The sequence below is a fragment of the Vulpes lagopus genome, chromosome 4, assembly GCF_018345385.1.
Source record: "Vulpes lagopus strain Blue_001 chromosome 4, ASM1834538v1, whole genome shotgun sequence".
Lineage (NCBI taxonomy): Eukaryota > Metazoa > Chordata > Mammalia > Carnivora > Canidae > Vulpes > Vulpes lagopus.
The window spans coordinates 56,794,520-56,821,478 of NC_054827.1; the positions used below are offsets into that span (position 1 = coordinate 56,794,520).

At 37.3% G+C, this 26,959-nt stretch overlaps 1 protein-coding gene across 1 annotated transcript in view; it reads left to right on the forward strand.

Moving 5' to 3' along the window:
- CNTNAP2 (contactin associated protein 2) overlaps positions 1 to 26,959 on the forward strand; it is a 1,951,553-nt gene that overhangs the window by 788,830 nt on the left and 1,135,764 nt on the right. The window contains exon 4 of the mRNA XM_041753355.1: positions 24,298 to 24,445. Coding sequence (XP_041609289.1) covers positions 24,298 to 24,445 — 148 coding nt within the window. The remainder of the gene's footprint in view (positions 1 to 24,297; positions 24,446 to 26,959) is intronic.

A 26,959-nucleotide genomic window follows, 5' to 3' on the forward strand; every position in this document is an offset into this window, starting at 1 on the left:
TATCTCAGGGCTGAGTTGCAGCCCCACAGTGGGTATAGAGATTACTTAAAAATAAAATCTTAGGGGCAGCCATGTGGCTCAGCAGTTTAGCTCCGCCTTCAGCCCGGGGCATGATCCTAGAGACCTGGGATTGAGTCTCATGTCCGGCTCCTTGCCTGGAGCCTGCTTCTCCCTCTGCCTGTGTCTCTGCCTCTTTCTCTCTTTGTGTTGCTCTCATGAATAAATAAATAAAATCTGTAAAAAAATAAAATCTTAAAAAAATAATAATAAATCACAAACCAGGTTTAAGACCCATATTTATCTTTAGTTTCTCTGCAATAAGACAAGCATAGATAAACTTATGTTTAGTGCTTAATGTTTTCTTATTTTATCTTATTTGGAAATTATATTTAAGGAATTTAGCTAATCATCTAACTTAACAAAACTCCAAAATTCAGATTATCAAACATTTTCCAAGCCATTCATAAATTCACCTATGAATCTTTGAATCTTATTTTTAACTGTTTAATCTTTTTCTTAACAGTTATGCTTAATTACCCACAAAACTTCATGAGGCAATAGCAATGTCAACCATTCTAATTTTTAATTTTTTTTTTACCAACTTGCAACAGAAACAACTCACTGGACCTTCATTAAACACAGGTAAAATTAAAGTCTTGCATTTAATGCTTAACTCTAAAGACAATTTTATTTTAATTAAATCAACAAATTTAGCTTTAGTATCAAATATTTTCCCAGATCTTGTGAACTTGAGAAAACAATTAAATTTAGCTTTAGTATCAAATATTTTCCCAGATCTTGTGAACTTGAGAAAACAATTGGTTAGTTTTTAGCTTTCAGAATTTTGGAATGCCCAGTTCCCATAAGCAGTTGCCTTTAAACCAGCTAAATAGAGCGCTTTTACAAATGAATTTTAGCAATACCATCTAGAGGTAGAAAAATATCTCACATTTATGACATGAATGGATACACATACACAGACAAGATGCAAACAATCTTATAGCTTTTGTTCTATTTGTAGAAATGATGTTACAGGCTGAAGTCCCAAATATCTCCCTAATTTGTGTGTGTGTGTGTGTGTGTGTGTGCAGTATGCACGTATGAAAAACTTCTCCCTCAAGTTCTCCACAATTCTATTTCAAAGAACTGTTCTTAGGTTCTAAGGAAGATGAAGGTAGAAATTTATATCACAAAGATAGAGAGAGGTCATCTACATTTTTTTCATGGTGAAGATTTGATGCTTATCTGTCTGTTCTGAAAAGTGATGGAGTCTGGGCACAGAAGTCATTCTAGCAATTTGTATTTTTTTTAAGTCTTTTCCTATTTTATTTCTTCAGTTTCAGGCAATTGTATGCTGTGTTTACATTTTAAAGGCATAAGATTTATAATTTCAGGGTACAGAAAGAATAAAAAAAAATATTTTCTTCCAGAGTTTCAGAATAATTTCAATTTAAAATTCACCTTCTTTTCTCCTCAGTATAGTTTTGTTCCAATAGCTTGATCTTTTACAATATCCAGAAACAATGTAAGAGGAATAGGCAGGGTTTGGGGATTGGTAAAGATAGGTGGGAGGGCTTTGAATGGTTTTAGGGTTGCATTTCTGGTTTTATAGATTTGTAAAACAGATTTGTTTTTAACTCTCCAAATAACAAGATTATAGTTTGAATAGCAGGTGATTGTCCTGCCTTCTTAACTAAATTTGCTTCTTTATATTGAGATTTTTAAATTAAAATTGAAATTAAAATATTTTTTTATTTTTGTAAAACCTGTATAAAGCATTTTAAGGAAAGCTTTCTTTTGGGTACATAGTTCAACCTTGGTTTCTGATGTGGAAATGTTGGTGTTTGTAGCTGATGGCTAAGAAAGAATTCTTGATACATCTTTGGTACAATAAGGTGTTTTATTATAGCACAAGGACTGGACCTTCGGGCAGAAAGGGCTGCCCTGGAGTGTGAGGAGCAACTGATTATGTACTGTAGTGTTGAGGGGGGTAAAGACATTGGAAGTCTCCAAAAGGACTTTTATATGCTAAAGAAGACTCACAGGATCCTGTAGACCTAGCTGTTGTCAAGCTAGGGTTATTTTTCCCTCTTGCAAAGCATTAACATTAAGACTGTTGGGAGCTTCTTCGAGGAGGAAGGTTATGTTCTGTCTGCCTCAAGTATTTGTCAGTGGCCTGCAGGTCATAAGGAAATTGAATTTTATCTACATTTCCTTCTGCTTTTGTTCCCCATATCGGCTTCTATTAGTCCTTGAATATTGGCCCTTCACAGATCATTTGTGGGAGGGTCTAGGAGAAATTTTTGGTCCTCTTTCTTGTGACAGGGTTTTGTGAATGGTCACTGATCTTTTTAATCTCTAAAATTGGTAGGATGTTTTCAAAGTGGAGGTAAAATGTCTTAGTAATATAAAAGATTTTGCTTCTATCGAGGAGACACAAATTCTTTTGCAGTGGGGAGTCTAGGATAACATTTGCAAAGGACATCACATAAGAACCTGAAGCTGGTCTTATCAATCCCTTGAAGGTAGGAGCAAAGCAAGCCTGTAGCCATTCTCAGGTGCTTTAGTTAAATTTAGTTCCTGTCTTTCAACATTTACACTTTGAACCTAGAGGTTAGGCCTAGGTAAATCTAATAGGGAAGGCTAAATTAAAACAGGCAAATGAGGCCAGATTTTAAAGGGAATTTACATTGGATGTGGACATTTATTTCAGTTTAAGTCTAATTTCTGTGATTTTATTTTGTCAAGGGAGTCCCTAAGACTGGCCATTATACTAATAAGACAATTGAGAGCTCTTTGTGAGGTTTATTTTTCTTTCAAGCATAGCTAATTTATGTCTGGCCATAGACAAGTAGGTCTAATAGTGACTCAGACCAGTAAGCCTTAATGGCCTAACCAAGGGTGCAAGGTATCCAAAGAGGGCATAGGTGTTATAGCCCCATGATTCTAAAGTTTACTCCCAAAATTAGTCTAAGAAAGCAAAGGCCTTCCCTGCACAGGCAGTAAAGACGGTGTGGTTAAAATGGTGATTTTGGTCTCCCACAAAATTATGAGATGTCTCCAGTTACCAGGAGGAGATAATCTGTGCCATCGGGCAGGTGACACTGGAATGAGACTTCCTATCACTAGCAAGCAACAAATGTTAGGATGGCAATGGTTCTTATGATGTAGGAAATGTTGGAGTTCAGAGCTGAAAGTCAAGAAAGCATTCTTGAGACAGTTTCAGTACAAAAAGGTGTTTTTATTAAAGCACAGGGACAGAACCCTTGGGCAATAAGAGCTGCAATGAGGTTGTGACAGGTGACTGATTATATGCTTTCACGTTGGGAGGGGGTCAGCAATAGCCTAAGTCTCCAAGGAATTTTGGAAGCAAGGTTTCCAGGACCTTGAGGGCGCTAACCATTGTTGGGAAGGGCCGTTTATTACTGTCTAATAAAACGTTAGTCATGAGACCCTTCAGATGTAAATCAGTGGGCCAAGTGTTTAGAGGATGATTCCTAGCATGTATCTTGGGGGGTGGAGATAGAGGAAATTTCCAAAGGAATCTTTATACATTAAAGAAGATTTACAGGAACCTGGGTGGGGGGATGTGGTGGGTCGCAATAGTGTTAAGATTGCCTTTTGCCCTTAGCAAAGTGTCATCCTCAAGGCAGCTGTGCTCCCAGAGGAAGGTTACTCTGCCTGTTTCAGGGACTTGTCAATAGGCTGTAGGCAGTAAGGAAATTAAATTTTTTTCATTTGCCTTTGTTTCCTACATTATTTATGCACTGGAATCTCTCATGACAAACACCCCTGAAAGTTGACTTGGCTGAACAGAGAGAGAAGGCAAGAGAGATGGATCCAGAGGGAGATCTAGAGAGAGAGGTGGGGTTGGAGATCAGACTTGGATTCCCAGCCTGTTCAGCTGGCCACCACAGCCTACCCCAGTAAGTGCACCCTCAGTATGGTGAGACCAAAGAGAATGGTCTCACCAGTCACAAAACCAAGCTCTTAGGTCATAGAGCAAGGAAAAGGGAAAATATGTATACATTAGCTGTTTTGATTAAGTTTTGGGTCTTTTGGAGTCATGTTAATTCCCAAGAGGGATGTGGTGCATGGTTGGAGGCTGTGATGTTTGAGTGTACCTCAATGCACAGAAGACGTCCCTTAGCAACAGATGACAAGCAACATGAAAGACACAGACAAAGGGAAATGAAGACCTTCAATGGGAGGAGATGGATCAGTAACCAGAGTTGCTAGGCCCAAAGAACTAGTTCAACAGATATTTTCTCCTACTAATCTAAATTTAGAAAGAGAGGAAAAGGACTCTTACCATTCTCACTCCATGGACTCTGCAGATAGAGATTCCAGGAGGCTGGTGTGGTAAGAAATATTAGCCTCCACTGGCTGTTTGTCAGATGCCCCAAGGATTTCTCAGCTGCAGCAGTGTCCAGGAGGAGCAGTGTCCCATGAGTTAAAGCAACCTGCCAACCACACCAGCCGTCGAGGAAAATCTTCCCCTGCCCTGTGGTTCTTCTAGCTAGACTTAGAATTATATCAATATGGGACAGATTAAAAGGAGAAAATCAAATTTAATAGGTGTACCTAGAGGGAATCCTCAGGGACTTGAAATCCCAAAGATGTCGAGCAATATGAAGTTTACATGAGATAAGGATTGGGGTAGGTTCTGAGGATACAATGGGAAAGTAAACCATTAGGAAGATGAAAAAGATGTTTGGGGAAAGAAAGATTTCTCTATTATGCACGTGAGTTTCTTAAGTAAAGGACAGTCTCTCTTAAGAACTCTCTTCCTGCTATAGGGTGGCTCCCTTCCAATGGAAATGTAGGGAGTTGAGGGGGAGGCAGAGAGTTTTTCCTGCATCTGCTGGGTTTTGATTAACTTGAAATAATCTTGGTGTGAGAAGATTGGGGCATCTTGGGGCACCCTGACCTTGGCCCCAGCACTGACATCTCCAACTGGATTTACTCCAATGACGTTTGCCAATAAAGTTACGGAGACTGTAGTAGGGATTCTGTACGTATACCTACCAGTGTTCTGACGAGAAGCAGATGGTAAAGTCAAAAGTGTTTACCTAAACATAATGTAGTCAAGAGTCGATTAACAGAAGTATGGCCAGGTTTAAGAGAACAAACAAGGGATGCTGAGACACTAGTAGACTTGAAATCCAGGGAAGACAGTACCATTCCTGGGGCTACAGAGCAAAGGGGAGAAACAGTATATGCAAAGACTAGTGAGAGTTGGGGCCACAGGAGATAGGCTGCCTGAGGGGAGCTGGCCGTCTGTTGGCATGCCTCGCTGGAAGAACAAAATCTGTTGCCAGAGGGCATGGCTCCCAGGAGGTCAAAAAATAAATCTGGGTAGTAGAGGACACAGACCAAAAGCAAAGTATGCTCCTGGAATTTATGATTCAAGGCTCATTGATATTTAATAATCCACAGAAAAACTAAGAATATCCAATGAGGAGGTGGAAAAGTGATTTGAGATAAAATGTGCAAAATAGAAACATTCTTGAAAAAGAGAGATTCAAGGAGAATGTGACCAGCTATGAAGGATGTTGAAGAAAATCCGGATGACCAAAAAAAAAAAAAAAAAAAAAAAAAAAAAAAAAAACCAGAATTTATTGAATAATCCTCAGTGGTCTTCATGATTTCTCTTTCAAAGGAAAAGATCATAGTGAGCAAATGCTGAAGCTTAGAGCATGGAGAAAGAGAGAAATGCAGAGCACAATCCATTTATTTGTGAAATTTTGTAGTGGAAGGGGATAGAAAAGTAAAATTAATCAAATGGAGGAATATGATATAATTTTTTTTTTTTCCTCCATGAAGGGTGAGATTCAAATATACTGGGGAAAAAATTTGTTTCTAGACCCAGGAAGTATCAGCTATTTCTACTCTTTCTCTGTCTGTTAAAGAGACATCCTTGCATATGAATCTCACTATAGTATATAAAAATGGTAGGAAGTATGTTAAATTGAGAAAGATTGAAGACATCGTTAATGTTTAAATAAGAGAAGGCATTTAGCGTCAAAACTATTAATATCTCATGGCATAAAGCTATATTAATGAGAAATTTTACATTTTTAAATACACAGCTTAACAATTTAACAATGATAATTTACTTTGCTAACACCAATCTACACCCTGACTAATACTTGATCTCATGTTTATGGAAGCATTGGTTCCACATTTAGAAAGAGATATACTTCCAAGTAAATTCTCGAATTCATTGCCATTGAAACATCAAATACTTGGGAAAAGCAATGTTTCCAGAGGATAATCTGAAGGCAATGAAATCCATTCATTCCTCTAGATACTCTGAACTATTTCTAGATTAAACCAGTCAGCAGAGAGCGGAATACCTGCATTGAAAGCCTTGATTACCATTGCAAAATTTTGTTTACTGAATTGTGTTTTGGCATTTTTCCACGGGACTACATTGAAGGAAACTGTAAGAAACCTCCTATGAGATTTGTTATCTTCTTATACAGATGTCATTGAACACTTTGTTTATTGTGTATCACGGTTCCTTTTACGAGGGGACTCATTTGAGAAATTTCTTTCTGGGCTCAGTACCAGGAGTCTTATGGTTCTTTAAGCAGCTGGTTAGATTTTATTTTTACAGACAAGATGAACCTCACACCTGATTGTGTCTCCATCTGTGTAGTATTGATGCAGGAAAAGATGTTAGCATTCGAAGCCAGTGGCCGATAAAGAATTCCTGAGACGTCTTTGGTGCAAAAAGGTGGTTTTACGAAAGCATGGGGACAGGACCCATGGGCAGAAAGAGCTGCACTAGGGTCATGAAGAGTGGCCCGTTATAGACCTTCAAGTTGGGTGGGGGTTAACGATAGCTTAAGTCTCTAAGGAGTTTTGGAAGCAAGGTTTCCAGGACCTTGACGAAGCTAGCCGTTGTTGGGAAAAGGTCTAATATTTATTACTGTCTAATAAAACCTTAGTCATGAGAGCCTTCACATGTGTCTCGGTGGGTCATATGCTTGGGGAATGGTCACCAACATGTATCTTGGGGGGTTTAGAGATAAATTCCTAAAGGAATTTCATTTATTTATTTATTTACTTACTTACTTATTTATTTTTAAGGAATTTTTATATGATAAAGTAGAACTCCAGGATCCTGAGGTAGGGGTGAGGAATATCAGGCTAGGATTACCTTTTACCCTTAGCCAAGTGTCAGCATCTAGGCAGTTGAGGTTCCAGAGGAATGTCACTCTGCCTGTTTCAAGGACTTGTCCATTGGCTGTAGGTAGTAAGGAAATTTAATAATTTCTCTTCCGCCTTTGTTTCCCACATCAATATGCCAGGAATCTTAAAGCCAAAGTTTTAGATACAATTCCGAAAAAAAAAAATGTGGTTTGTCTTTATCAAAGTAGTATATAGGTAAATATTTTTAATCCAATATTACAAAAAGAATTTCATTTAAATAACAGAAGTTCCCATCCCAATATCTTCTCTGGTTCCACTCTCCCTATATACTCACATTGTATTTTGTTTATGTCTCTACTTAGAAATTACCTACTGACTACTGACTTCTAGCTAGATCAATTTGAACTTAGCTAACTTTTCCTCACATCTAGCCTGCTTTTAGAAATGATAGCAAATATTATAAACCATTTCTTTGTTAATTTTGTTCCTTCTAGTACTACTAAGTGAGTTTGCTGTTCTATGGGGTTTTGGAAATGTCTCCTGACTCATGAGAAGGACATGGATTTTATCCATTGTGGATAAAATTTCCTCTACATTCTTTCAAACATTTCCATCTCCAGACTTCTGTCAGTTATGGTCTATTTGAACATTTGCTACATTTGATAACATTGCCTTTGCTTTTCTTACTCTATGTTCATTTCAAATATTAACCAAAAAAAGACAATGGATAGCATTTATCTAATTATTTTCACTCTTTCTTATGGCTTGACATGTAGGGAAGTTTGGAGAGAAAAATAATATAGATGCATAAAATAATGAAGTTATATAGAAAATACAGTAGAGAGGAGAAAAAAGAATATACAGCAGAGATTTTTCTGATGCAATTAAAACTACATGCCTGATATAACCACTAAGAAAGAGTTCAGTAATTTCTTAGAAATTTAAGCATGTATCTACTCTGTGAGGCAGAAATTCTCTCCCTATGCATTTATACAATGCTCACAGCAATTTTATTCATAATAGTAAAAAAATAAAATAAAAAAAAAACCCTGGAAACTGCCCTAGAGTCTCTTAAAAGAAACATGGCTAAATAAGCTGTGGTATATTGGTACAATAAAATACTACTCAGCGATAAAAAGAAATAAACCATGAATACACACAAAAGCGTAGCAGAATCTTAATGTTATTCTGAGTGAAGGTGAGTTTGATCACTTTAATGAGAAGTTCAAGAAAAGGCAAATTTAATCTCTGGTGTTGGAAATTGGAAAAGTGTTTCCACTAGGGTTGAGAGCGCTGCTAACTAAGGTGGGTGATGATGGTGGACGCTGACAAGGGAGGTTTCTGGGTTAATAAGAAATGTTTTGTATCTTGATGGGGAGGGGATTGCATGGGCAGACGCATTTCTCAAAACTGATCAAACTCTTCACTTAAGATCTTTGCAATTTACCTTTGTAAATTATACCTCAATTAAGAAAAAGCCTTAAAAAATAAAAAAAAAAGCCTTATCAATGCCTACATAGTCTGTAGTTTATTAGGAGACCGACAAGTGATTATATGCATTTTTACTATTTAGTATAATAAGTGCTGTTATATAGGTAGGTGTAAAATTTCAGAAGTGCATAGACATCATATAACCCCTATGCGGTGAGACAATGTTACACATTTATCAAAGCTGTCCCCCTTTTGTGTTATATTTCCTAGTCTCTTCCACCCTAAGATTAAGTAAAGCCAGTAGGAAACATGACCAGTGGAATGTGTGAAGTGATATCCTCTACTTTTTTTAATATATATATTATATTATATTATATTATATTATATTATATATATTATATAAGATATATATAATATATATTATATATATTATATTATATTATATATATTACATAAGATATATATAATATATATTATTTATTATATTACATTATATTATATTATATATATATTATATAAGATATATATATATCTTATACTTCTAAACCTGGTCCTACCCTGACCTGTACCTTCCTGTCTGCTTTTTCTTCTGTTTCTGTGGTGGCCTTGACAACCAGATGTTGTCCCTGAAAGACGACGTGGAGCTGAGCCCTCCACTCCCTTCCTTCTATACTGAATTGCAACGTGAATAAGAAAGAATCATGTGTTCCCTGAAACCCCTGGAGGGAAGGAAAGAAGGAGTGGAGGAGGAGAGGAGGAAGGAAGGAAGGAAAGACAGGACAAGAGGGGGAGAGTGATCTTAGGAATAAACTATGGGAGATGATTAATCCATCAAAAAGATGGAATCTTTTGGGTAGGCTGAGAGCAATTGAGCCAAAGCATAAAACCTATTAAACACCATCATCATGTGATCCCTGTAAGAAATAAAGTGACAGAAATTTAAGAATTAGATTTTAAAACATTTTACCTTATTATTTTTCTAAGTAAAATTACCATTCTTACCTCATAATCCTTAATTATTTAATGGTTCTTCTGATAAAATACTTCTAAACCTTGTAACTGCAAAATGAAAAAGATAAGACCTCTCTCAGTGAGTCAAGAGCAGAAGTGCTCAGAGAAGGTGGTACTTCTTTTATGTGGGTAGAATGTTTTAGCATTTGCTACACGACACATTGCCATGGCTTTATAACCCCCAATTTATAGCAGAGCTCAAGTGAATTACCTGTGTGAACATCTGATTTGCATTTTTTTTGTAAATTTATTTTTTATTGGTGTTCAATTTGCCAACATATAGAATAACACCCAGTGCTCATCCCATCAAGTGCCCCCCTCAGTGCCCATCTCCCATTCACCCCCACCCCCCGCCCACCTCCCCTTCCACCACCCCTAGTTCGTTTCCCAGAGTTAAGAGTCTTTCATGTTCTGTCTCCCTTTCTGATATTTCCCACTCATTTTTTTCTCCTTTTCCCTTTATTCCATGTCATTATTTTTTATATTCCCCAAATGATGAATGGATAAAGAAGATGTGGTCTATGTATACAATGGAATATTCCTCAGCCATTAGAAATGACAAATACCCACCATTTGCTTCAACGTGGATGGAACTGGAGGGTATTATGCTGAGTAAAATAAGTCAATCGGAGAACATCTGAGATTGAATGTGTGTGTGTGTGTTAATTTTCACATTTCTCCCAGCATTTATCTGCTGATTTTGACATGATTTCTGCCTGACCATTTTCTCTCTGCTGCATGATCTCTGTGATTCCTGGCCACTTATAATGATATCCCCATGCCTCTGGGAAAATTATTTTGATGTGCCTAGGGTCTTGATTCAGACTAGAATGCTTTTTTTTTTTTTTTTCTCCTTCTGTAGGATATGACCAAACGTGGTTTATTTACTGTGAATGGTTGCTCAACTGGCTTTGGTACATTCAGAAATAATGAGAGCTATGAAATGTAAACAGGTGGGAGTTAAGGAATGCTCTTTTTTTTTTTTCATTCATTTAATCAGGCACTAAACAGATACTCATTGAACACCAACCATTGTGTAGGGACATCAGACATAGTGATGGACCAGAGGTTTGAGCACAAACTCCAAAGCTGGCTTACTACCAAAATAGTCGTTAGGTGGATAATTAAGTACACAATGAAGTGATTTCAATTGAGTGAGGAGAATGAGTATGGGGTGTTAATGAGGACCCCCAGCAGAACATGGGAATTGAGGAGTGAGGGTCCGGGAATATCCTTACCTTCGGGAAGTGCTATCTGAGCTGGGTCCTTCCAGACATGTTTGTGCAGCCACATAAAGATGATGACAAGAGAGCTGAGGTGACAAAGCCAGATCTGGAGAGTAACAGATGCAGCATTTTTTGAAAGTACTTCTTTTCTTCCTGCCTCGGCACGGAGTGGAACCTGGCCTGGAGACACACATCAAGGCGGCAAAATGGAAAGTCCATTTCTATATTTTGGTATAAATTGTTAGCATGGGGAAAATAAAATTTAAAATCCAGTAAGACATAAAATTCTACTTTAAAAAAAATGATTATAACGATCACAGGTTTAAGACATCAACTGAAGGAAGAATCAATATGTGTTTCTGTTGCAGCGGAGATATTTTATATTAAAAAAATGAGGTCTCTCACACATGGGAAAATATTCATGTGTTGTTGTTTTTCTCACATAATTTCCCGCCCAGGAGACTTGTCTGTAGCTGAGAGCTCCTTCAGGGCTTATGCACACAGTAGCCGTGTGTTTCAGACACACACAATTTTTTTTCAGTTTTTTAAGCAAAACCTTTGCCCTAAGATATACACTCTCATTCTTTTGCTGTAGAGGCTTGTGATCCCTTATTTTAGGTTTCTTGAAAGGTGAGGTTTTAGGGAGGATCAAATATATTTATTCTCTTCATAAAATACTTCATAAGTTACACTTCAGACCCCATAATAGTGAATTTGAGAGAAATGTTAGTTCATGCATCACTCACAGCTTACTTCTAAATCCCTATATATTTTCCTCCAGTCTGATAAATTATATGCTTCAAAGGATGACAAAATGCTTTCCCAAAGTTTATTGGTTTTTAAATGCCAAGTGGCTGAAAAGTTTTTCGATGATTTTAGACTTCTGCATCCTATCGGAGTTGAGGGGAGGATTTATCAATTTGAAAGATTCTCAGACCCAGGGTTGGCAAGCTCTAGCCTGTGGGCTAAGTCTGGTCTCTGTTCTTTTAAAGACTGTGAGTATGATGGTTTTTACATTTTTCAAGTGTTATTAAAATAAAAAGGAAGAATAAATTGAACACCAATAAAAAATAAATTCATTATTAAAAAATAATAATTACAAAAAAAATTTTAAAAAAATAAAAAGGAAGAAGAAAGAATACGGGACTGAGAGGTGTGCGGCCTGCTAAGCCTAAAATATTAACTGTTTGGTGCTTTATAGAAAAAGTGTGCCTCTTCCTATCTTAGGCCATCTGAACTCTTGCTCCAGTTAGAATAAATGTTTAGTACCCCATGGTGGGAAAATTTTAGTTATTAAAACTTTAGCGATGATTAGATTATAAAATTAGCATTCTGAACAACTCAAATATATATATATATATATATATATATATATATATATATTTTAAATTCTAACTCTTTGCTCTATATTTTAAGTTTTTCTTTTAATTCCAGTTAGCTAATGCACAATGTTCTATTAGTTTAAGGTGTTGTATAATATAGTGATTCAGTAATTCCATACATCACATGGTGCTTGTCATGACAAGTGCCCTCCTTCATCCCCATCACCTGTTTCACCCACTCCCCACACCCCCTCTGCTGTAAAGTTTAGCAATTTTTAGGGGAGTTACTCTCAAGTACCAGCACAGCTTTAACGTGATATTGCTCCCTTAGCTTTACTAAGCTTAAAGCTTTATTAGTTACATAAATGCTGTGTTAGTTAAAAACAAACAAAAACAAGCAAAAAAAACCCTCCCAAACCCTATTCTTCTAAGCATATATGCAAGTCACAGCCAGTAGAGGAGATTTCATAGCAATGGCATATAATTCACAAGCTCCTGTAAATTGATTTTTCAGTCTTAACAATGATGAATTTGTTGGTTGTTTTCATGTCTCCACAAAACCTGTATTATTGTGTGACATTTGTTTAAATGAAGGTTGAATATTTTTTAAAGATTTTATTTATTTATTCATGAGAGACAGAGAGAGAGAGAGAGAGAGAGAGAGAGGCAGAGACCCAGGCAGAGGGAGAAGCAGGCCCCATGCAGGGAGCCCGACGTGGGACTCGATCCAGGGTCTCCAGGATCACGACCTGGGCCAAAGGCAGGCGCTAAAGTGCTGAGCCACCTGGGCTGCCCATGAAGGTTAAATTTTAAAGCCTGTTGTTTTATTCTGGAAAGATTAAAATACCTTTTAATTCTTTTGATTTTTCATGCAGATTTCCAGTTCTTAAATATTTTGTATCAGCTGAGTGTTTTACCTTGTTTATTCTTTCTTTTCATGTCTGTCTGTAAAATCGCAACGAGATGTGAAAGAGTCAAGTTATGTGAAAGGAAATGCTTCTTTTCAAGACCTATGGCCTTGTACTCATTGCTACTAAAGTGAGATATTCACTAGAGTAGACCAGCCTTTCTTTCCTTTTAGTAAACAGTGTCATTCAAACCTTTTAATTATTTCTATTAAAAGCTGCAGAGGAGCTTTGGCTTAATGACCACGATGGTAGCATGTTTTGGGGGAAAATGTGTAAGAAAAGAAAATACTAATTTTGTCAAAGTTTGTGGAAATAAAATTGAAGACAGAAGGAGAGTGTGCAGGCAAATATGCTTTGTAATAAATGAGCCAGAAATCAAATATACATCCAAAATCTGGTATGATAAAAATTATCAAACTTTAAATTTGGATCCAAATATGCAGTATCAAATATCAAAAATAAAATACTGTTGTGCCTAAATAGAAAAACCTTTATTCCTAACTGAAAATTTTATTTTCAAACAAAAGTCAGTGTGGAGATGCCTGCTAAGCTTGGTGCTTTGCCCTGGGTTGACCTTACTCAGCTATTTGACATCCAGTAAGTTCTCTGAACTGAGTTTCCTGATTTGAAAAAAGAGCATCCCTAACAAACTTAAGATTTTTCTAGGAGGCACAAATGATACAGCATGTACTAGGACTCTTTAAATAATAAAGCGATATATAAATATTAGATGTTGTTTTTATTAAATCAGTGCTTGCTTCTCTCCGTATTTCTTAACTTTTCCAAATACTGCTGTATAAAAGGAGACATTTCATATATATATATTCATGCCTTTATATTCAAGGCAGTGATCGGTGACACCTACACTCTTCTTCTGAAATGTTTTAAACTTCAATTAAAATAATGTCTTAAATCTATGTCTGCTCGGAAATGAAAAGAAGTGCAAAACACACAACTTACTGATGCTGAGAATGCTGAAGAAAATACCATGTGACATGCATTTGTTCATAAATTATACATGTGCCCTCGCTGCGAAGCCCAACTTCAATAAAACACAACTACTTTAAACATCTCAAATTCTCGATGTGACCTTTCAAAGTGATGGTGAAATCTCAAATACAATATACCTGAATCTTCACTAATTATCTTTCCATTCAGATATCTTTGTATTTGTAAGTATTTATTCAGTTGCTTTAAAAAAAAAATCAGAAAAAAAAACAAGGAAACAAGACAAAAAATCAAAAGCCCAGAGGTGTTCTCAGCATGTTCTGGGTTTAGATGCTGGAATGATGTGTCTACAGATTTTCCTACTTTGTCTTTTCTGATATTCATCCCTTTATAATAGCCTAATGACCAGCAGGAGCTTAGTGGAAGGAGAGCCTGGTTGCCAGTAGGTCCGGGCTCTGTTTTGTTTTCTCTCCTCACATGTGATGCATTTGGGATCCAGCTTGTACTAAGTTTCCCCTCTCTTCTCCTCAGGGCTCATCTCTGTGCCACTGATCTCCTTCCCTTCTCCCTTAGCCGCCCCCCTCCCCCCAGGAGTATCGGTACAGGTCCTGCAATTCTGTATTTTATATTATGTTGTTGACTTCTGTTCTCCTGGGAACTTCACCATATTCAGGGAGCGGGTGGCAGTGGGGTGGGGGTGAGTAGCCCAGGTCTTAACAATGATGAGTTGTGTAATTACTCTGCTTAAAACTCTCTAATGGATTTCCTTCCGGTATGCTTAAAATGCAACCCACAGCACGCTCATGGTTTGCAGGCCCTCCTTGCTCTGCCTTCACCTCCCCCAACATCTTCTACCATGTTCTTCCTTTCGTCACTGTATTCCAGAAGCACTGGCTTCCTTACCATCCTGGAACATGCAAAGTATGCTCAGTATGTGCATGCTGTATGCGTAATTTAACATGTACCAACATTAACACATATGATGCAATTTAGTGTAATATACATATATTATATATATTTATTGTATTATTTATATATTTGTATATTTTATTTATTTATTTATTTATTTATTTATTTATTTATTTATTTAATGTTTATTATTTCTTAGCTGCCTCACTATGCATGTGAATACATAAATGCCAGGAGAACAGAAACTCTGTCTTATTTACTCCTGTAACCCCAGTGACTTGAGTAATATACTGTACCTAGAGGCTCTTAGCTATTTCCTGAGTCAATGAAGAAATAAGTGATTGGATGAGTGCTTGAACGCATATATGAATGAATCATCCCACCACAAGGGCTGAAATGGAGTCTCATCAAGTTAGGTGCCCACCCCTGTGGCTACTGTGTGGCATCTACCTCTCCTAATTCTGGTGGATGGTGGGTAACGTGTTAAAGAAAACCTAGGGGCAGCCCAGGTGGCCCAGCGGTTTAGCACTGCCTTTGGCCCAGGGTGTGATCCTGGAGACCCGGGATGGAGTCCCGTGTCAGGCTTCCTCTGTCTGTGTCTCTGCCTCTCTCTCTCTGTCCCTCATGAATAAATAAATAAAGTCTTTAAAAAGAGAGAGAGAGAGAGAAAATCTAGCTGCTGTTACTCAAAGAAAGAGAAGTTGCTCAGGAGTGGAAGAATAGATACCTCCCTTTTTGCCACCCCCCCCTTTTTTTTCTGCCATTAATACCTTGGAATAGGTTGGCCTATACTATTTTCTCCTATTCCCTTCTCTCAAAATCTTATTAATTCTTCTTTTGAAATATAATATCTGTCTTTTTTCACTTTAACAGTAAATAGATTATATTCTCAAGTTTTATTAAATTGCTTATACAAATTTAAAGTCATGAGCCATGACTTCAGGATCTGCACTTTTTATGTCAAGTCTTTAACAAAGCAGTTTAAGGCCTCCTGTATTTTTCCACACCCTTTCAGTTCTTTTCCATGACTTTGAAGAGCCTCATAGTCATTCACAGCCTCCACTGCCTCATCCTGGGGAGAATCAACCAACTGTCTGCCCAAAAAAGGCTCAGGGTCACCAGGAGAGGCCTCTTGAGCTAAAGCCCTAGGCTCACATGTAGTTAACCAGCTGGTCTTATGTTCTGTTTTTTTTTTTTTTTTTTATTATTTAATTTTATTTTTTTATTTCTCTTTTAGTGTTGTTCCTCTGGTCAGATGATTACACTTTTTTTTATTTTTTTTTAAATTGGAGTTCAATTTGCCAACATATGGCATAACAACCAGTGCTCATCCTGCCAAGTGCCCCCCTCAGTGCCCGTCACCCAGTCACCCCCACCAGCCACCCACCTCCCCTTCCACTACCCCTTGTTCATTTCCCAGAGTTAGGAGTCTCTCATGTTTTGTCACCCTCACTGATATTTTCACTCACTTTCTCTCCTTTCCATTTATTCCCTTTCACTATTTTTTATATTCCCCAAATGAATGAGACCATATAAGGTTTCTCCTTTTCTGATTGACTTACTTCACTCAGCAGAATACCCTCCAATTCTATCCATGCCGAAGCAAATAGTGGGTATTTGTCATTTCTAATGGCTGAGGAATATTCCATTGTATACATAAACCACATCTTCTTTATCCATCATCTTTTGATGGACACCGAGGCTCCTTCCACAGTTTGGCTATTGTGGACATTGCTGATAGAAACATCGGGGTGCAGGTGTCCCTGCGTTTCACTGCATCTGTATCTTTGGGGTAAACCCCCAGCAGTGCAATTGCTGGGTCGTAGGGCAAGTCTATTTTTAACTCTTTGAGGAGCCTCCACAGTTTTCCAGAGTGGCTGCACCAGTTCACATTCCCACCAATAGTGCAGGAGGGTTCCCCTTTCTCCACATTCTCTCCAACATTTGCGGTTTTCTGCCTTGTTAATGTTCCCCATTCTCACTGGTGTGAGGTGGGATCTCATTGTGGTTTTGATTTGTATTTCCCTGATGGCAAGTGATGCGGAGCATGTTCTCATGTGCGTGTTGGCCATGTCCATGTCTTCCTCTGTGAGGTTTCTCTTCATGTCTTTTGCCCATTTCATGATTGTATTGTTTGTTTCTTTGGTGTTGAGTTTTTTTTTTTTTTTGGTGTTGAGTTTAATAAATTCCTTATAGATCTTGGATACTTGCCCTTTATCTGATACGTCATTTGCAAATATCTTCCCCCATTCTGTAGTTTGTCTTTTAGTTTTGCTAAAAGCTAAACTGTTTGCTGTGCAAAAGCTTCTTATCTAGATGAAGTCCCAATAATTCATTTTTGCTTTTGTTTCTCTGGCCTTCATGGGTGTATCTTGCAAGAAGTTGCTGTGGCCAAGTTCAAAAAGGGTGTTGCTTGTGTTCTCTAGGATTTTGATGGAATCTTGTCTCACATTTAGATCTTTCATCCATTTTGAGTTTATCTTTGTGTATGGTGTGAGAGAGTGGTCCAGTTTCATTCTTCTGCATGTGGATGTCCAATGTTCCCAGCACCATTTATTGAAGAGACTGTGCTTTTTCCAGTGGATAGTCTTTCCTGCTTTGTTGAGTATTAGTTGGCCATAAAGTTGAGGGTCCACTTCTGGATTCTCTATTCTGTTCCATTGATCTATGTGTCTGTTTTGTGCCAGTACCACACTGTCTTGATGACCACAGCTTTGTAGCACAACCTGAAATCTGGCATTGTGATGCCCCCAGCTATGTTTTTTTTTTTTTTTAATATTCCCCTGGCTATTTGGATCTTTCCTGATTCCACACAATTCTTAAGATGATTTGTTCCAACTCTCTGAAGAAAGTCCATGGTATCTTGATAGGGACTGCATTGGATGTGTAAATTGCCCTGGGTAGCATTGACATTTTCACAATATTAATTCTTCCAACCCATGAGCATGGAGTGTTTTTCCATCTCTTTGTGTCTTCCTCAATTTCTCTCAGAAGCGTTCTGTAGTTTTTTGGGTATAGATCCTTTACCTCTTTGGTTAGGTTTATTCCTAGGTATCTTATGCTTTCGGGTGCAATTGTAAATGGGACTGACTCCTTAATTTCTCTTTCTTCAGTCTCATTGTTAGTGTATAGAAAGGCCACCGATTTCTGGGCATTGATTTTGTATCCTGCCACACTCCGAAGCGCTGTTTGAGTTCTAGCAATCTTGGGGTGGAGGCTTTTGGGTTTTCTAGGTACAGTATCATGTCATCGGTGAAGAGGGAGAGTTTGACTTCTTCTTTGCAGATTTGAATGCCTTTTATTTCTTTTTGTTGCCTGATTCTTGAGGCGAGGACTTCTAGGACTATGTTGAATAGCAGTGGTGAGAGTGGACATCCCTGTCTCATTCCTGATCTTTGGGGAAAGGTTCCCAGTACTTCCCCCTTGAGAATGATATTTGCTGTGGGATTTTTGTACGTGGCTTTTAAGATGCTGAGGAATGTTCCCTCTATCCCTACACTCTCAAGAGTTTTGATCAGGAATGGATGCTGTATTTTGTCAAAGGCTTAGTCTGCATCTAATGAGAGGATCATCTGGTTCTTGTTTTTTCTCGGCTGATATGATCAATCACACTGATGGTTTTACCAGTGTTGAAGCAGCCTTGCATCCCAGGGATAAATCCCACTTGGTCATGGTGAATAATCTTCTTAATGTACTGTTGGATCCTATTGGCTAGTATCTTGTTGAGAATTTTTGCATCCATGTTCATCAGGGATAGTGGTCTATAATTCTCCTTTTTGGTGGGGTCTTTGTCTGCTTTTGGAATTAAGGTGATGCTGGCCTCATAGAACGAGTTTGGAAGTACTCCATCTCTTTCTGTATTTCCAAACAGCTTTAGTAGAAGAGGTATGGTTTCTGCCTTAAACGTTTGATAGAATTCCCCTGGGAAGCCATCTGGCCCTGGACTCTTGTGTCTTGGGAGGTTTTTGATGACTGCTTCAATTTCCTCCTTGGTTATTGGCCTGTTCAGGTTTTCTATTTCTTCCTGTTCCAGTTTTGGCAATTTTGGTTTTCCAGAAATGTGTCCATTTCTTCTAGATTGCCTAATTTATTGGTGTATAGCTGCTCATAATAAGTTTTTAAAATAGTTTGTATTTCCTTGGTGTTGGTAGTGATCTCTCCTTTCTTATTCATGATTTTATTAATTTGAATCTTTTCTCTCTTATTTTTAATAAGGTTGGCTAATGGTTTATCTATCTTATTAATTCTTTCAAAGAACCAACTCCTGGTTCTGTTGATCTGTTCCACAGTTCTTCTGGTCTCGATTTCATTGAGTTCTGCTCAAATCTTTATTAACTCTCTTCTTCTGCTGGGTATAGGATCTATTTGCTGTTTTTTCTCCAACTCCTTTTGGTGCAAGGTTAGCTTTTGTATTTGAGTTCTTTCTAGTTTTTGGATGGATGCTTGTAGTGCGATGTATTTCCCCCTCAGGACTGCTTTTGCTGCATCCGAAAGATTTTGAACAGTTGTATCTTCATTCTCATTAGTTTCCATGAATCCTTTTAATTCTTCTCTAATTCCCTGGTTGACCCTTTCATCTTTTAGTAGGATGGTCCTTAACCTCCATGTGTTTGAGGTCCTTTCAAACTTCTTCTTGCGATTTAGTTCTAATTTCAAAGCATTATGGTCTGAAAATATGCAGGGTATTATCCCAATCTTTTGGTATCAGACCTAACAAGTGACCCAGTATGTGGTCTATTCTGGAGAAAGTTCCATGTGCACTTGAGAAGAATGTGTATTCAGTTGCGTTTGGATGTAAAGTTCTGTAAATATCTGTGAGATCCATCTGGTTCAGGGTTCAGTGTATCATTTAAAGCTCTTGTTTCTTTGGAGATGTTCTGCTTAGAAGATCTGTCAATTGTAGAAAGCTGTGTTCAAATCACCAAGTTTAAGTATATTATTATCTAAGTATGTCTTAACTTTGGTTATTAATTGATTGATATCCTTGGCAGCTCCCACATTCGGGGCATAAATATTCTTGATTGTTAGGTCCTCTTGTTGGAATGGTCCTTTAAGTATGATATAGTGTCCCTCTTCATCTCTTATTACAGTCTTTGGGATAAACTTTAATTCATCTGATGAGGATGGCCACCTCAGCTTTCTTTTGAAGACCATTTGAATGGTACATGGTTCTCCAACCTTTTATTGTCAGGCTGTAGGTGTCCTTATGTCTAAAATGAGTCTCTTGTAGACAGCAAATAGATGGGTCTTGCTTTTTTATGCAGTCTGAAACCCTGCGCCTTTTGATGGGATCACATTCAGAGTTACTACTGAAAGATATGAATTTAGTGTCATCATGATACCTATTCAGTCCCTATTTTTGCAGATTGTTTCCTTGGACTTCCTCTTTCTTTTACAGAGTCCCCCTTAATATTTCTTGCAGAGCTAGTTTGGTGGTCACATATTCTTTCAGTTCCTGCCTATCTTGGAAGTTCTTTATCTCTCCTTCTATTCTGAATGAGAGCCTTGCTGGATAAAGTATTCTTGGCTGCAGGTTCTTCTCATTTAGGACCCTGATTATATCCTGCCGGCCCTTTCTGGCCTGCCAGGTCTCTGTGGAGAGGTCTGTTGTTGTCCTAATGCTTCTCCCCATAAAAGCTGGTGATCTCTTGTCTCTTGCTGCTTTAAGGATTTTGTCTTTATCTTTGGAATTTGCAAGTTTTACTATTAAATGTCGAGGTGTTGAGCGGTTTTTATTAATTTTAGTGGGGGGATCTCTCTATCTCCTGGATCTGAATGCCTGTTTCCCTTCCCAAATTAGGGAAGTTCTCAGCTATGATTTGTTCAAATACACTTTCTGGTCCTCCGTCTCTTTTGGCGCCCTCTGGAACCCCAATTAAACGCAGATTATTCCTTCTGAGGCTGTCATTTATTTCCCTTAACCTATCCTCATGATCTTTTAATTGTTTTTCTCTTTTTTCCTCAGCTTCCTTCCTTGCCATCAACTTGTCTTCTATGTCACTCACTCATTCTTCTAACTTGTTAACCCTCATCGTTAGGACCTCCAGTTTGGATTGCATCTCATTTAATTGATTTTTAATTTCAGCCTGATTAGATCTAAATTCTGCATTCATGAAGTCTCTTGAATCCTTTATGCTTTTTTCTAGAGCCACCAGTAGCTTTATAATTGTGCTTCTGAATTGGCTTTCTGGCATTGAATTGTAGTCCAAATTTTGTAACTCTGTGGGAGAGAAGACTGATTCTTTCTTTTGTGGTGAGTTTTTTCCTTCTAGTCATTTTGTTCAGTGCAGAGTGGCCAAAAACAAGTTGTACTTGAAAGAAGTCTTCTCACTGTAGCATTCCAGCTGTTTTCTCTTTAAATCTAAGGCTGAATTCCTAGGTTTTCAGGATGATTTGAAAGTTATCCAGGTAAGTTGGTGGGGATGGGTGACTTAGGGACCCTACTCCTCCGCCATCTGGACTTATGTTCTGAAGGCAGCGTTTGATCAGGAGGATCTTTGGTGTACTCTGAGCCTTTGCCATTCCTTTCCTGAGCTCCTTCCACCAGATAATCTTCAGCAACTTCTGCTTTGCTGCTGTTGTCAAGTCCTTCTCCATATCCTCCATGTGGTCTAAAACCCCATTAACAAGAGACCTCCTAGTTGGGTGGTCCCTTACCACCACATTGGCATTGATCCTTAATTGCTGGTTCTTAGGCTTTTTGCCCCCAATATGATCTTCCACCACCCAGGAACTCCTAAAAATGTGGCTCTTATTCTATCATTTCTTTCAGAAACTGCATGCTAGATTATTTGTCCATAATTAGAACTTGCTAAAACAACCATGATTTTCCACTATGCACACTTCCTTCCAATTAGACATATCTCTTAATACCGATTTTTGAATATGCTTAATTCATGTGTTTAGGGCATGCACAATTTTAGATCTAAAACGGATTGTGCAAATAAGCCAGCCAAGCCTTTTTTTTTTTTTTTTGAGAGAGAGAGAGAGAGACATAGGGAGAAGGAATGGGAAAAAAAAATTGAGGCCTAGAAGAGTACTCATTCAGAACAAAATGTCAGCATGACTACGTCTAGGCCCCAAGTGTCTTAAGGCCTAGACCTGAGTTCCTTCTCTGAGCCAGGAATAATCTGTTCTTTGCTGTGCCCTACTACAGTTGCCTCTATCTCCCTAACATCATTCTGCCCTTCTGTCCAGCTACAGTCTCTCTCTTTTTTTTCTGTTTGCATAGTTTTCATAGAACTCCAAATATTACAGGAATTACTACCTATATCATGCACTTTTGTAGTTTCTTTCAATCTTGCCTTTTGCATTTTTTTCACATATTATTTTAGGCCTATGTTAATGTGACTTATAATAAGAAATATACTTTTTGGTCTTTGTCCATCATTCCTGGCACATAGCTCCTAAAGCCCTTACACTTTCTTAAGTGATAAGTGCAATAAAGGTGAAATGGGTATTCATTTTATCGTTATTTATAATAAAATCCTTTGAACCACAATGGAGTTTATGCTTGAGGTGATTTTTGGAAAGCCTGTAGATACTCACAAGAAGGGAGTCTGGTTAGCAATGGAACCATCCAGACTTCTGGAGAGTTTAATCGTCAATGGCCAATGATTTAATCCTTTCACTTCCATAAAACTCTCTGAAGTTGGTGTTTGGAGGTATTTTGGACTGGTCAATATGTAGGTGATCTGGGGGGGTGGCACCCCTTGGAGAAGGTTTTTAAGCCCTTCCCATGTATCTTGCTCTGTGCATCTCTTCTCTCTGATCATTGCTGAGTTGTATCCTTTTATGATAAAGCAATTAGTAATTTGAGTGATTTAGTAAGTAAACTGATTTTCTTAGTTCTGTGAGCCATTCTAGCAAATAATTAGAACTGAGAAGGAGATCATGGGAACCTATTTATAGCTGGTCTGTCAGAAGCAGATGTGAAAAATTAGACTTGAGATTGGCATCTGAAGTGAGGTGGTCTTGTGGGACTCCTCCCCTCACCTGTGGGATTGACTCTATCTTCAAGTAGTGTCAGAATTGAGTTAAATTATAGGACCTCTAGCTGGTGTTCATGGAGAATTGGAGCATTTCTTGATGTGTGGGAAACCCCACACATCTGGTGTCAGTGAAGTTTTGGAGTAGAGGAGAAACATAGGAGACTATTTTGTTTTGTTTTCTTTCAGGCCTCAAAAGACTATAAATGTCTCAGAGATAGAGGCCCAAAGGAGTTACTTGGTAGTAGTGGTATAAATATTTATATACCATCACCTGGCACTACGGCAAGTATATCCTCAAATGCAATAAATGGGCGTGACTCAGTCAGTTAAGTGCTTACCTTGGGCCCGGGTCTTGGTTTTGAGCCCCATGTTAGGCTCCCTGCTCAGTGGGGAGCCTGCTTCTCCCTTTCCCTCTACCAGCTGCTCCCCCTGTTTGTGCTCTCTCTGTCAAATAAATAAGTAACATCTTAAAAAAGCTTTAAAATGGAACAAACATGTAATTTTCATTTATTTGCCTTAAATCTTCTAAATTATGATTGTCAATTGCTTTCAATCTTCCTTGAATTATAATTTTATTACTGACATTTTCCCTATTATTAGATTGTGATCATTTTGAGTGTAGTGTCTATGGCTTTAGACAGCTTATGTCCCCCATATTATCTTGCTTGATACTTACTATGGAATTGATGTTTTACTAATGTTTCCTGAATGAATGATAGCCATGCCCGAAGAAAATCCATTTGTTCTCTGCTGAAAAAACATAAACAGTGTAAACTTATCAATGTAAATAAGGTTTATGGGAAGTCACTCTTTCGACAGAATCTTGTGTAATGAAAAATATAGAAGAGACACATTTCTGATTGACTCCTAAACTCTGTAAATGTGTTTATGCAAATAAAAGGTAGAAAATGCTGGCCACTTGCACAACATATTTGGTTGTTCTTTTTATTGAACTGATGTTGAAAAAAAATTCAAATTATGATGGCATGGGAAGATAATATAGAGAAGATTTTGAAAAAGCAAGAAATATAGTTGGAGTCTGAAAAATTATAATTTAAATGCAAAATATTAGAACTCATAGTTTAAATATTTACTAGATACTGCAGTGGGTACCCAATAGTGTTTCATTCTTCTAATTTATGTGCATTTTCACCTTTGAAAGGACCCGTAGAAATTTTGACCTAGTTTCCACTTAAAACCAGACTCGCTTTCACAAAAAGGAAGTATAGTAGCTTTGTTCAAATTATTTATAGTAGAAAATATAAAACACTGCCATTGGTAAGAAAATTTAGTTCTATTTTACCACACAGAGAATGTGATTGTTTCCCAAGTACATTTTTCTTGAATTTTTTAAATCTCTCTCTCTCTTTTTTTTTTTTTTTTTTTGCAGGCATTTCCTGGAAACATCAACTCTGACAGTGTGGTCCGGCATGATTTACAGCATCCAGTTATTGCCCGCTACGTGCGCATAGTACCTCTGGACTGGAATGGAGAAGGCCGCATTGGGCTCAGAATTGAAGTCTACGGCTGTTCTTATTGTGAGTACCTGTTGAAATTTGTGGTGGATTTTGTCATCTTCATTTTCTCAGTAACTTGTTTATTTGTGATTATTTAACATTACTTGCTTTCTCTGACAGTAAACTACCTTGTTGTTATATATAGATAATATGTAAGTTTGTTTGTATCTTATAAATACATTTTTACATCTTTACACAAACACACATATAAAAATACCTTAAGCGAAGGATTTGGAAAGTGATTTTTGGTCAGTAGACTATAATGGCAAAGCTTATTAATTAGGTTGCCCAAAGTCTTATGCAATATTTAAAAAGCAGAAACTTACAGTATTATCCATCATTTTGACTCTTTGTGATAGATTTTGAATGCATTCTTGAGACCTGCCTTCCAATTCCCATCAGTTTCATCTTTTACCGTTTTAAAGCTAACCACTAAGTTTTAATGTCAGTGATATTTTATGTCTGTGAGTTTTATTTGCTCCTTTTAATAATTGACTTGGTCACCTAAAGTAATTCTTTTCTTTTAATCATGTTTTAAACTCTTTTTTTTTTGTATTTCTCAAATGCATTATGTGTGTGTGTGTGTGTGTGTGTCTAATGCAATATATATATATATATATATATATATATATATATGTCTAATGACTCCAATATATGGATTTTTGGGGATTTTAGCTCTTCTGTCTTGCCACTACAAATTTTTACCAGTAGTGTTCCCCTCCTCTTCTGTCTTTCTCTCTTCTTTACAGCCCTCTTATATGCCTACCCTTTTCTTCTCCATCTTCTTAACTATGACCTTAGTTTCTTCAAACTTCATCTGCGGAATATCTTTCAGGCCAAAATTGGTGATGGATTCATCTACCAAAGATTTATCCTTGCTTATTTGCTTCTGTGATGGCAGTGCCAACACAGAATTAGATTGTTTGAGCTATTTTGAGGCCCTGGTTAGTACAGATTCAGTCTGCAAACACATGATTTGCAAATACTGGTTTTAGAACATGAATTCTCTGGTAAAATATTTCCCTCCTCCTAGGAGTCTGCTATTAGTCTATCCCCTATCCTTCCTATAGATCCATAAAAATAATAATTCACTATAACCAGAAGATGGCCAATGACCTACTGGCAAGCTTTTTAAAATTAACCAAACATTTGGTAGTTTATAATATATATCTAACGCTGTCATCTCTGTACAAATTAGTTAGAGAGATTAGTGAAAATAATAGCTGTCATGATAACCAAATCATATTTATTTATTCATGGGCAACAGTACAGACTGAACTGGTTACTTACTACAAAGAAGCCATGGGGATCATTTAAAAATTCTAGAGTTGTTTATTTTATTTGGTTATCAGTTTATTATAGAAAAGATAATGAATAGAGAGACATAGAGATTTGGTTCTTTGGGACAATGTAGATCTTCAGGAGGAAGATTTAACCTGTTAGGAGAAGCCTAAGATGAGCCTTGACATAAATTTGGATTCTCACCATGTGGTCTGGGCATTATGGATACAGAACTCTGTATTCACACATATTCTAACTGTCAGCACATTGGAAAGACCAAGACAAAATGTGGTATTTTTTCTCTGCATGATGGATTTTCTAAGGAGCATGTTCAGCTTTCAGTAAATGAAAAATATGTAATACTCTTCATGGAAGCCATGATGTGTGTAATTTATTTTATTAATAATTACTTACTGAGAACTTTTTATGTGTCATGAAATATGCTGAATGTTAGTAATAACACAGTGAATAAGGAAAAGATGCTAATGGGAGACAAGCTGGGACAATTAACATAGTAATATTTATTAGGATAAAAATAGTGAAAGTTAAAAATTCACCCAGAAACACATTGCCTGAGTGATAGAACCGAAAACAAAAACCAGTGAGTCTGGTACAACGCCAGACCTCACAACTATTGTTCTACTTTCCTACTCCTTAATTCCAACAAAATGAAAAACAATGTGAGCATCACTTAAGTCAATAAAAGAATTTACCTTGGATTCTTGACACCTTAGAAGCACCCATCAGGACCCCTCCCAGTTACTACTGCTTTTTTTAAAGGTAAAAATAAACCTGATTTTTATCCTCATAGATTTGTTTTAAATTTTTTTTGTTTCATAAAAATGGAATCCTAAAATATATATTTTTCCCATCTGACCTCTTCTCTTCAAACTAATAATTGTAAGACTTATTCACACTGTTGTTGAAGGTACTTGATTATTTTCATTGACACTCTTATTCTACTGTATGAATAGTCTACAATTATTTTACATTAATGAACATTTGAATTGTTCCAGTTTTTGGTTATTTTAATAGAAGTGCTATAAACATTCCTTGGGGGTGTCGGCTTAGAGTAGGGTAATACTAAGTTAGGATATACGTATGTTTAACTTTTGTCAATGATGATAAAATTTTTTCCAAAGTGGTTGTATCAACTTAGACTTCCATAGCTAGAATTCCTGCTGCTTCACAAATTTAGGCACTTAATATTGATTTGAAGGTTTAAGCCATTTTGGTAGGTGTTCATTATCTCAT